At 30.3% G+C, this 13,321-nt stretch overlaps 2 protein-coding genes across 4 annotated transcripts in view; one reads left to right on the top strand and one right to left on the bottom strand.

Moving 5' to 3' along the window:
* The window catches only part of LOC144841351 (N-sulfoglucosamine sulfohydrolase-like), an 87,103-nt gene that overhangs the window by 31,188 nt on the left and 42,594 nt on the right, over window positions 1–13,321 (top strand). The gene's annotated exons all lie outside the window — the stretch shown is intronic.
* The window catches only part of LOC144841337 (protein sidekick-2-like), an 85,144-nt gene that overhangs the window by 34,092 nt on the left and 37,731 nt on the right, over window positions 1–13,321 (bottom strand). For all 3 annotated transcript variants that reach the window (XM_078697637.1, XM_078697638.1, XM_078697639.1), the window contains exon 8: window positions 621–778. In XM_078697637.1, coding sequence (XP_078553763.1) covers window positions 621–778 — 158 coding nt within the window. The remainder of the gene's footprint in view (window positions 1–620; window positions 779–13,321) is intronic.

Below are 13,321 nucleotides of genomic sequence, written 5' to 3'. Positions count from 1 at the left end.
TAGTAGAACTATAAACTATTCTCCCTCTGAAAGAGGAGACATATCTACATAGAAATATTGACTGTGTCAGGGAGGTTCATAGTGTGGTGAACAAACACCACTTTTCCTGAAGTGCCCTTTTTTATTAGAAACCAGTAAATAGGTCTGGTTCATGAAAATGGCCAATCTACCTAACCACCAGGCAAATTTCATCTACTAGAATAAGCCTGTCACATTATTCTCCAAAAGGCGAGTAAATAAGAGTACAGCCAAATGTCAAATCATCACCATTGCATCACCACAAAACGAATGAATGAAACAGAGAAACAATTATCAAGGCAAGTTCGCAAATCTAATATTGAATGAAAACAATTTAATTGTGCTTACTGTGTATAAAGAATATTCACTGAATTAATTGTTAACACAAGTCACGTATTCTTTTTTTAGTTTTTGCTGTAGTGATGTTACAGTTTGGTTTTATGAAAACTTATACTGCAATAGCATACTACAGTAATGTCATTTTTATTGTTTCAATAAAAATATACAAATCCAAAACAAAATTAATGCAATAATTCTTTTCTGAAACCATCTTGGCTTTATACAATCTTTTACGACATTAAGTAATCAACATAGATACATACCTGATAACGTGAAATCCCCAACTGATTCACATTAATAGCGTTACGATACCATGTGATGTTTGGTCGTGGAATTCCTTGCGGTTGACACGGAAGATCAATGATCGAATCCACATCACCTGTTACGGTCCTATCCGCATTCAGACTGAACTCAGGAGGCGCTGAAGAGACAAATAAAAATATGTTATTACAAATGTCGCAATAAAAAATAATAAACTACACAGTTGTAGAATAACAGAAATTGAAATGTTCCCCATTGGAGGGTGTTTTGGTGTAAACAATATTACATTCAATCTCATACACTTTACACTAATATGTCAACCAATTCCTGGTAGTGTATCTATCATTTTTTGCAGTTATCATAAACAAATTCAGTAATACAGTGTCAACTGAGCATCACATTTGATGTCTCATTCATAGACTTAAAGATGTATTGTCCGCCAAAAACATAAAAAATTAAATCAGACTTTGAATATGTTATTTTGTAGTTAATCACTTCCGTAGAAAAAAAAACCAAAATAAATGGTTAAATTGAACCAAAACCCCATTTTTCGCTTTAAATTACAGTTTTTTCAGGTAAATACATTTTTTTTGGGATAACCATTATGTTACATTAAAATGGCATATTCACCAACAAAAAATTTAAGAATTATTTTTCCGGGGACAATACATCTTTAAGTCAAAAACTAACCTTAACATAATAAGCACCACATGTGATACTTATATGACAGTGTATTACAGAATTTTTTGGACAGATAATGGCATACAGTATTTGGATATACGGTACAGAGAATCAGGTGAATTTGTATCCAGGTGTAATAGTTTTTCTACTTTAAAGAGTTAAAGCAAATTTTCAGCTTTATACTGAAATTTGTCATGACTTATTAAGTTTCTTTTTTTCAATCATGGATGTTAAGATCCTCCAAGATTTATTTCATAAAATGATTCTACAATATTTTGTTTCATATTATTTCAAATTAACTTCTAAACTCTACTCTTCTAATATATTTATTTTTGTCTTTGGTGATTCTCAAAAATATTACAATAAAACAATAATAATGTTATCAAAATGTTTGCAAAAAGGCTTGTTAAATCTGTTAAAATGAGTAAAAAGCACACGTCACTGCAAACGTTATCATTGGAAATAATAAGAATCTGTTCAAAATAAACCCTTTAACATTGTACTGCAAATAAAATGCAACATTATTATTAATTAGCAATGATAGGAGCATTAATATTAATATAAAATTTATGGTTAAGAAAATAGTTATATTTTAAAATTGTAAGAAATAACTTAAATATGTACAATGTTATTAGTTAGTGAGCTAATAATACCATCTTTGCCACTACTTTTCACACAACACTTAGTTGCCACCACTACTTTTCACACAACACTTAGTTGCCACCACTAATTTTAACAACACTTAGTTGCCACCACTACTTTTCACACTAACACTTAGTTGCCACCACTACTTTTCACACAACACTTAGATGCCACCACTACTTTTCACACAACACTTAGTTGCCACCACTACTTTTCACACAACACTTAGTTGCCACCACTACTTTTCACACAACACTTAGTTGCCACCACTGTTTTCCACACAAAACTTTGTTACCCCCACCATTTTCTACACCACACTTCTTCACCCCCACCATTTTCTACACCACACTTCTTCCCCATATCAAACAGAGTACAATTCCACTGAACTGAACTATACAATACGTATAAAAATCCTATTTGTGTTCAACACTGTATGTGTATTTTTATTCCGGCTTATATTCTAAATTCACATTTTTTTCCTTATTACTTTTTCCTAGTAAGTATTTTGTTTAGTATTATTTTTAAATAACTTCTAAACGCTACTCTGTTAATTTTAATAAAGTATCAAAACTCATTAGTTGTGTTTTTAGTTTCTGTTCTAAATTTAAAAACATTTTTTTCTTATCTTCTAAATTCTACCAGATAGCAATCCATGTAGTTGTTGCTTGTATCAGCAATATTAAATTATCAAAACCATACAGTACACGATGGACGTAACTAAAAAGCGGTTCACACTAGACCAGCTTGGATATATGACTAAAGCCCTGACTACACTATAACTTAATGTGAAAAAAAAAAAAATGTGCCCATATCACTACCATATTTGGGTATATCAATATCTTATTTTTGTTTTTTTTGATAGTGTAAACAGCTTAAAACTGCTTAAAAGTGAACCCTTCTACACTAATACAAGGTTTCCCAAGATAGAACTAAACAATAAATGATAGTTTAAAGAAGAACTACAAAGTGAAAGGTGTTAATGTGTCTTTGATACGCCCCAAGACGATCATTAACGTTGGGGTAAAGTTCGCCAGCATGTTGTAAATCAACTTAGGGGTGTGGGAAACATTTATTAATGGACACAGCACAGCACAAACTAACGTAATTAAAATCTACATCAGCTTAGGTGCGAAGTAAGTCATAGCTAAATCAAAACTTTATAGTAAAGGTTCATCTTGTCACGTATCATGGTTAAACACGATATTGTGAAATATAATCTAAGAGAAGACACCTCGTAAACTCCCGCGAGAATTTTAACACGCTTACCCATCAATATCATCATCATTGTCGTATCTAAAACGTACGAATATCTTCTTCGAATTAATTACATTAACATTTATGTCACTTTCATGTTTTTTTAAAAAACAATTGTGAACCGGTAACTATTCATCCAGTTGTTAATCATACGCTTCATGTTTGTATGAATGAAGTATATACTACCCATCAAGGGAATTTCTTTATGATTTATCTCTCAAACTTTTTTTATTCTAATTTTGTTTTATTATTATATTTAACGCAATCATGCGAGCATTGCTTCTACATTTTAGTAAAGTTCTGGTTACAATTTTGTATGCATGTTTTATTACATCACATCCAACAAGAATTAGAGTAAAAATGTTTAAAATAAAACTTTTACTACAGATCATCCAAGTTCAGTCATTTCCTAATAGCTTTATGTTTAACTACCAAATAAAACGACAATGAAATCTTTTCACAAAATATAGAACTTTTGGTTTTAATATTTTCATTTTCTTTATTTTATTGCCGAATTTACAATACATCCTAGACAACCAATTTTTGTATTTTTTAAACATTTTCAAGGCCATAACAAGAATTTAAAATTGTTGATATAAAATATGACAAGCTGTGCTGGGGGATTGGTGGTGAAAACTGACAATTTCAGATGAGGTGAATGCATCATGGGCTTCGTTCTGGTTACAGCCCTGTTTTTAAAACAATTTCCAACACAAATTTTTCATTTTTGGATATAAATAAGTCACAAGTGCTTCAAAAAATGAAGAAATATATGTCTATAGTGCATTTTCGAGTATAATCCCACGTCCTAATTTAGCCTATATTTTGATACATTCCATTGATAACGCAATCCAAGTATAATTGCATCTCCTAACTTTCTCTGAATTTCATAATAGTACCATGGGACTATGCTCAGTCATATATGGTAATAAGGTATGAAGATAATGAATGCCTTGCAGTGACTGCTATAGGAAAAAACAAAGGTTTATTTACAAGAAACTAAGCAAGTTGAAATCTAGCACATCTACTGATGTTGTAATTGCTATCATGTCCATTAATGGAACACCATGAAGATGATGAGCGGACCTAGGACATTATTGATTATATACTTGTGTTTCTCCTATAGCAATATTAATAGCCTTTGTTCTATCTTTGTTCGATGCTTTCTACATCAACATCCTTTGATTTAAATTGGCTGAGATAACAAGACAGTAAAAGCTTCAATATTTTACGCATTTTATACCAATTAAAATAGATTAACCTCCAGGCTTTGTTCGGTTCTTTTGAATTTTAGTTATTGTACTATTATATTTTCACCATTATAAATAAGTAGTCAATCACTGGACAGCCTACTTCAATGAAATTGCGTTAAAGAAATCTGTAAGATTTAAATGTTGTAAACATGTTCATAATATTGGCAGGTAGTAATACATTTAACACCAATAACAAAATACAAACCCATGCTCGAGTATTATCCCATTCCGTAATTTAGCCTAAATTAAATCCAATATTTTAAAGCCATCAAGTATAATTCCACCCCTAATTTCTCCTAAAATTAATACCAGGCCATCAGTGACTATTTAGTACTATAGTCATTTTTGCTTCCTAACAATTTTTTTAACCTTAACCGTTTAGAACACTAAATTGTGTCCAGTCTGCAAAACAAAAATTAAAGTATTAAATTAATTCAAACGCTTTAAATCGGTTGTTAGCAGAAAAACACACCATCATAATATTGTATGTAAACATACCATTCATGATTCGTTTATAAAAAAATAATCTTACAGTACTTATCATAAAATTGTAACTGAATAATTGATACATAATATCAATCTTATAGTCTGATAAAAATAAATGAATCCATTTAAATCTTTGACTAACATTCCTTTTAGAGAATAACATTACTCATCAGGAATCTTTAATTGACAACTTAATCAAATTGGTTTCAAATTACATCGGAACAAATGATGTTGTCAGTTGACCCTTCATTTGTAAAAGAAGATGATATGTCATGTTAAAGAATGTTCCAAGAGAAGCATTGTCCATTTAAAATAATTGATTTTTGTAAAAAAAAACTTAGATGGAGGTAAATTGTGTAGTTACTTTGATTTTTGTTTAAAATGGCAAAGTGATTAACATAAATTATTAGTTTCAATAACAGTACAGAATAAAGTTACAACATTGTTTTTCAATATCATTATTATTATTTTTACAGTAAAAATGAGCTAAAGATTATATTCTAATCATTTTCACTCACCTAGCATTCTCCAGAAGATGGTTGTAACATACAACTGCTGCAGAGACACATTATTAACTTTACTCGATATCTTTACTTCAGTAATTATTATATATAATATTATTGTTATTTATTATTATAGAGTAAAATTATAGAGTTATTATTAATAGTACTGTACTATTTATCCTTCTTAATATTTATGATTATTTATCTGTATTATTATAGTATTGCTAGTGTATTGACTGAAATAACAATACCATTTAACAAAATATAAATGACAAAATGTCTTTAAAGTTTTTGAAATATATGTTTGATAACATATTAATAAAGGCCTTAGTGTGTGAACAGAACTTAACAGAGCAAAGTACTGAATACACTGGAGGAATAATTTAATTAGCCAATAAGACATGTAATGAGAACAGTTGGCAATCATCAGATATTTTATTAGTGATTTGAGTGACATAATGTTACAGACGCTGAGGTAGAAGAAGATATGATACAATCATCATGTTGACGTCATCATCTATCCTATTCAATTCTATTGTTATAGAAAAATATATAATACTGTATATAAACCCAAAGGCAAATTGCTGAAGAAATCAGTGGCAAATAAAATAAGCAAATAGCTAAATCAAACGATAAAATGAAACAGCCAGAAAAATTAGCAGAGCTTTCGGGCAACACTAGCCCTTCATCAGTGAGTGATACTGTATATATGTTTTCTTATTTCCTTTTATTCAGGAGACAATGACATTAAAGGGACACTTTACTGTGAATAGAACAAAGCGAAATAAACAATATGACCCATTCAAGGGACACTGCTATTAAGGGGACACTTTGTTTGGTCTCGAAGGTGTCCCTTAGAAGGGGTTTTAATGTATATGTTTGATATTGTATAAATTTGTAATTGTGATTAAAGAGCTTTCATAAAGCGCCCAATAAATGAAATATATTGTTTTATAAAAACAAAATATTAAAATTAAATTACATATTTTTCCTTTATACATTATTGTGCTTTTTAATCATAGAATCTTGGTAAGAACAATATATATGCAAAGATGGCACTACATTAATGACCAGTATTATGGATGGACTATGCTTTGGGTGCTGTCTTGGGTATTGTTCTAATCTTTAGTAATCAATATATGCATAAATCTATAACTTTTTAAATCTTAGGCCTGTGGTTACGGTTAACATTTTTTGCATGAAAACTTCGGCCATGTATCAAATCTGACATTAAAAAAAGAATTTTATGTTGTTGATGTAATATCTATATATTATTCAGAATAAAATTTATAAAATGAAAACTTTTAATAGCTGCACGTATGCAGTTTGGGTAATCACGTCCAATAGTGATTGGTTCAATGTTGACATATGAGCTCTTGCGCACACTAGTTCCTAATCAACTAAAAATTGTGCCGTATGCACAGTATGGTAACCATGATTCTTTACAATCCAGTCTATATATCAACATAAAGCTCTGTCTACACTATCAAACTTTATGTGAAAAAAATGCAACATGCCTATATATGGACACGATGATGTCATATTACTACCAATAGGCACATCACACTATTTTTGTCAAACTAGTTTGATAGTGTAGACAACTAGCTTTTCATTTCTGTAGTTCCTTTCAGTTTTCAGGTCAACACAAACTTACCTTTAAACAAAACTATAGTCCTAGTTCACGAAATGCAATTTAAATAACTATTAAAAGTACAAGATTAGCATTGGTTATTTGATCATGTACTTTGAATTGAAAAATGAATAACTACAAGTTGTAAAGAATTTGAAGCAATTAATGTGTTGGTTTGTTTTTTCTCACAATTGTCCATATTTCTAAAGTGACCTCTGATCAAGCATACTAGAATAGTAGTTGCTTTAACACTGTAATTACCAATGTGGCAGGATGAAAGTCGGACAGGCCTAGAAGTCATTACAAGACAAATTAAAGTACTTTTTTATATGAATTTTAAAAACGCAATTTGTAATGTCTTAACAAATGTATCTGTTTCAGCAATTAAAGAACTCTATGCTTTGATATGCCAACTTACAGTATTTTTTGAAAAAAATCAACCAACAAATGAAATCATGGTTTTGTTCTGTAAAGCTCTGTCTACACTTTCAAACTTTATGTGACAACAAATGTGATATGCCCATATACAGAGCTTAATACAGTGGTTGTTTAAATTCCAAAACTAAAATGTGAGACTCCTTGGTTTAAACATTGAATTTCACTATGAGGCACATAATTAAAATTCATTCCAATCATTTGACCTGGCCCCTAGCTTACCCTAAAGTGAAATTTTAGTTAGGTAGTAATACTAAAACTTTATAGATACACATTCATTTATTGTAAGTAAATGAAACAATGGTTTTCATATTTCAACAAAAGAAAACAATGCGTAAATAATTGATGCATATAAACGCCTACATGTGTTATAATATCCATTTACGACAGGATAGCTAACATTAACAAACCTCTTTTCAGTAATGTTACACCTTCTTGTCTGAGTAGGTTCAAAGAGTCGTTTATTTATGAATTCAAAAGGTTGGTAAGAAAGCAATTGTTATTACTAGGCTGGGACCCAGAGTAACCCCATGAGAAAGAAGGGTTTCTGATGCACAACACAAAATATTTATTGGATTTTCCCATGTTCTTATTACTGAGCCTTTTGAATTAAAATAACAACGTAATGTGTCTTAGCAAGCACAGGCTGATAGTTAGTTACCTGCGAGTTTCCAGCCCCGTATGTGTGGTATATATATTACATTATAAATCAATCGTCTTATTTATAAGGCGCCATATCAACAGGACTTCTGTAATTTATGATGCTTCAACAACATAAATTACAAGAGGAGACAGAGCTTTAGTGTGTTTAATGACATAATTAGTAAACACAGCTATTCTTGTATCCAGAGCATCAATGGAGGAGCTATCCATAAGATACATGATCCTGTCGATTGGTCTGCTAAATGGTAAATGCTTGGGGTAGTTAGAGCTAGCCATAACATTGTGTTGTGAATTGATTGGCCTGGGAAATTTTAAATGATACAAGTTAATTAATGTTAAAGTGTTGAAAGGAGAGAATGAAATTATTGTGCAGTCAAACTTGCACTTGTGCTGGCCCAAAAGGTTTTAACGGTCAGCTTTTATTGTGTATTTTGAACAAACCACTTGGGAGAGGGAGAAGTTGCACAGAGTACCGGTTTGGTAGAGTTGCTGTAATATATATTATAATAGAAATTTTACGATAGAAGCCTGTATGATGATTATGACGCGTAGGTGCTTACCAACGCATAGTCTTATTTAAAGGATTGATATACGCGAATGTTATTACGCAGTCATCCTTATACCCTACTATTTTGTAAACTCAATATTTCAGTAAGGAGGTCACACTTGAGTGCACATGATATATTTCTGCAGGTTGAAATCCCCAGGTAAATATATTATCCATACATTCATACTAATGCTTTATTAACAACATTCAATTGATTGATGAAAAATAATGTTTAATGTTCCAAATACTGATGATTTTTATATTATATGCAGTCAATGATTTATTTATCATCAATAAAAATCCTTAAGCTATAAATACCTTTAATTTGAAAATGAATATTATGTGCCATTGAGTAAATCCTCACATCATAATGATACTAGCTGCTTTTGTCATTGATACCGCATAAAGCAATCGCTTTTGACTGTTTGCATTTGACGTATTTAATTATTATATCGTTGAACTTACAAAGATGAACATAAATCAGTCATCAGATTTGAAACAAAATATATCTGATTTGAATTTGATATTTCTGCTAAAGCCAATAACAGGCTAATTGTCTAATAAATCAATTCAATTAATTACCTAATAAGATTGTTGATAAGTCTTTTAGACATTAAGTACAAAAATAACAATAAAGCACACTGACTAATAAAGATTTTAAGGAGTTTATGAAAGAGGACGTTATGGGGATGATGATGGTGTAAAGATGTTGCTTACTGATGCGAAACCATCCTGTTTCAAATCTTGATTTACGCAAGCATCATACATCAGTGATCATCGTTACGCAGTTATGCTCATATAATCCTTTTTTCGTAAACTCAAAACTCAATGCTAACTTTATTTCATGAAAATTTACTACAGTGCTATAGTATCACAGTTGTGCTATACGCAGCCATGCTCATATAATCCTTTTTTCGTTAACTCAAAACCCAATGCTAACTTTATTTCATGAGAATTTACTACAGTGCTATAGTATCACAGTTGTGCTATAGTATTAATAGAACTATAGTATACAGTATTTACTATAGTGCTGTACAGTAGTATTTACTATACAATAGTGCATTTACTATATGGTAGTGCTATAGTATATTAATAATAATGGAAATTTACCATAGTGCTTGTATATTTACTATATCACCTGTCTTCCTTTGCCTATATACTTATATCCATCAGGCAACTTCAATTGTTAATATTAAAAGGCAATTTTAAAACTAAATTTTCTATTTTTAAGCACATTGAGCATAATGTGTATAAACCAAAATTATTTAAAGTTGTTATAATATATATGATTTTACATATAAAAAATGTCTGTTATTCACTGTATTATCTTGTAATTTATTAAAGGCTTAAAAGAATGAACAAAATGTCAGAACAATCTGTAGAGTTTAATTTAGAGAAAACCTCAAGGGTAACAAGTAAATTGTCAGCTAACAACTAACTATTAAATATCCTGTAACATCTAATACACATATATTTTCATTATTTTCTCATGATTGGTACATAGAAGACATCAATCATGCATTTCTTTTGACTGAGAGCCTTCACGGTTTTCATCATCAAAGTGATCTACGTGGTAATATGAAATTATGCGATGACGAGATATAAAAGCCCAAGGTTTTTTTCCATTATACAATGATTAATATAAAAACTCAACGAGGTGGATAATATTTTTTTAATGTTGCCCCTGGAAATGCAACCTCAATCGCTAGTTTAAAGAGGCATTCAAATTAATTATATCAATATAATAATGTTTAAAATAATATATTAAATGTATAAATTAATATATGTTTTATTTTAGCCCCTGAGGCTGACAATAGCTAAAAATAGAATCACTTATTTTTATAAATCTGTAGAAAAAATGGATGGATAAATTTTAAACTAAATTTGGTTTTAAAACTGAATTAATTGGTGATGGTGATAATATAGCAAATAAAGCACCAAAATAAGTTCAGTCAAATATGAATTTCAAGATTGAATACAAATTTTGACTACTTTTATATGATCTCTTCACATGTGGTTTTTGAAATTTTGTTTTAGCCTACGTAGCGTAATAATTTAGCGTTCGCAATAACACTGGTCCACTAGCCAATGGTCAGTTAAATGTGTGGTGGACCAGTTAAATAGTCAAATAAGTCCGCTTGGCCAGCTAAAATTTCAGTAAAATCTGACGAAATATGAATAATTTTACTCAATTCACCTTGTCACGATTTAAAGGTAATGTTCAGGTTGGTAATTGAAGGCCTCCCAATTATAAGGCCAATATTATGTGACCAGTAAATGAGTGGAGGACAAGTCAAATGTATTTTTACTGGTCCTCTTGTCTAGTTTAAAAACGGAGACCCCTGTTTAGATAGCTTTTAATTTATCATGTTTTGATATCATTATTTTAATTACATAGTAACTTCTAAATAATATTTTTAATTGATTGTTATTCTTTCATATTTTTTATTATGTGGAAACTAAATATTACTATTACTATCCAACCTGTTAAAATGTATCTGTCAAATGTCAAAATTGTGTTAGCTAAACGTTTAAGCATAGCTAAAGTATCCAAAGTATAGCTAAAGTATCCAAAGTATAGCTAAAGTATCCAAAGTATAGCTACAGTATCCAAAGTATAGCTAAAATATTAATTTTAAAGCCTTTCTTTGAATCTATAAATTTACTGTATAAACACACCAACAACATTATTCCTCTGCTTCTATTTTCTCATCAATTACATGACTAAAATCTGCTGCCCAACACAAGACAGCAATATTTGATTAATGATTCCATCAAAACAGACTATTTGTAGTGGAGTGCATCGGAAAAGCACACATCAAAATTAACCATAATGTTTTCAAACACTTTGATGCATATAATAGCTCGGCCTTGATACATGTAGGTAAAAGCAACGATGGCGCTCTTATCGCAGCATGTTCATTAGACGCTATAACTTAATTGTACATTACGTTAATTGGCATATAGACATTAAATTGGTCAAGTTAAGTAAAGCAAATTACTTTTTTTAACTACTTTCAAGTAGACGTTTTTGAAATGTCTCATGTCAATTTTTGGAAGTGCTGGGCGAAACTTAAATAACGCTTAAATACTGTAAAATGCCATAGTACTTCTACAAAAAGTTACTACTAATATAGTTTAATAAAACAAAAAGTCATCAACAAAATAATTCAGCAACTTTTGTATCAGATCATTATTTATATTGTATTGAACCAAAAATATAAATTATCATTTCATAAGGTGAATCCATAAAACATCCTATAAATATTTACTAAAACCTCTATTAATTAGAAAACTTACCCTGCCACAAATCAATAACGTGTACTGTTGCGACACACAAATACTTTCAACCTCCATACAAAGTACAGTATGGAATAAGTGGAAAGGCATGCAGCTATATAGTTAAGCTACTGGCATCTACTTTAATAGTATATATTGTACATGCAATTCATAGCATATTATATATCTGGGACAAAACATCCTACGATTATGAGACTTGTCAAAATTATCTTATTGCAGTTACTGCAGTAACCATTGAAAGGAGTCATACAAAGAAGGTAGGACATCCATCAATGTTCCTGCAGGTATTATTTTCTTCCAAAGACAATAGTATATAATAATTTTGACAAAGCAAATAATTCCGGTCTGAAAATGATGCTATATACGCAGCCAGGTCATAAGCCAGGTCATAGGTCATCGGGCATGCATATTGGATGAAGCCTTTGTACATTGGTCCAATAATCTTTAAATGTCATAAATAATATAAATTTCATCAAACAAACAATCACTCATTCCCTGAATAACAACTGAAGATCACACATGAACTGCTATTTATTATATCTATATTATTATATGCAATGTCTTAGATCTCTAATTCCACATATCCAGACTTATTATGATATAATACGGAATCTGAAATATCCTAATCTAGGAAGATACTGTCATCATGCATAAGTAACCATGCAATCTTCATAGCAACACCATGCAGGTTGATATTAGAAATAGGGTCAAAATACTGCAGCAATCTATTATAAAGAATCTATATATATATAGATTTACTGCAGTAAATACAATGTAATAGTAACTGCAGAATATTTTGTAGTATATAAAGACAATGTTTAAAACATATTTGATTCAGTTGATCAAGCATGCAATAGCATTCCATTCTGCGTATATTATATCGAACAGCAAAACATTAGCACGGCAAAGTCATCACCAACAATGCGCGTGAGCGTGTGAGTTATGACTCTTTAAACATGCAGTATGTTTTTTTTTTACCTGGCCCTGAACACCGTGAGGGTGTGATGCAATTTGTTGCAAATAACCGTGAGAAGTGTACGTGTGCAACGAACGTGAAGAAGCGAAAGATGGGGAGAAAAGCATACATACATTTTTCGTGAAATTTACGTGATTAATAATAATACGATTAAAATTAAAATATACAGTACAAAGAAATACATTTAAAATATATTTACAAATACCATTACATACCAATAACATAACGATTTCAATATTGTGAGTGTACATGTGTATAAAGATGAAAACAATTATATTTAAATTTTTATTGAAACATCATCTGTTATATTAACAATTGATTATAAAAATCTTG

The sequence above is a fragment of the Antedon bifida genome, chromosome 4 (genome assembly GCF_963402885.1).
Source record: "Antedon bifida chromosome 4, ecAntBifi1.1, whole genome shotgun sequence".
NCBI lineage: Eukaryota > Metazoa > Echinodermata > Crinoidea > Comatulida > Antedonidae > Antedon > Antedon bifida.
This window is presented reverse-complemented; position numbering and strand designations above follow the sequence as displayed.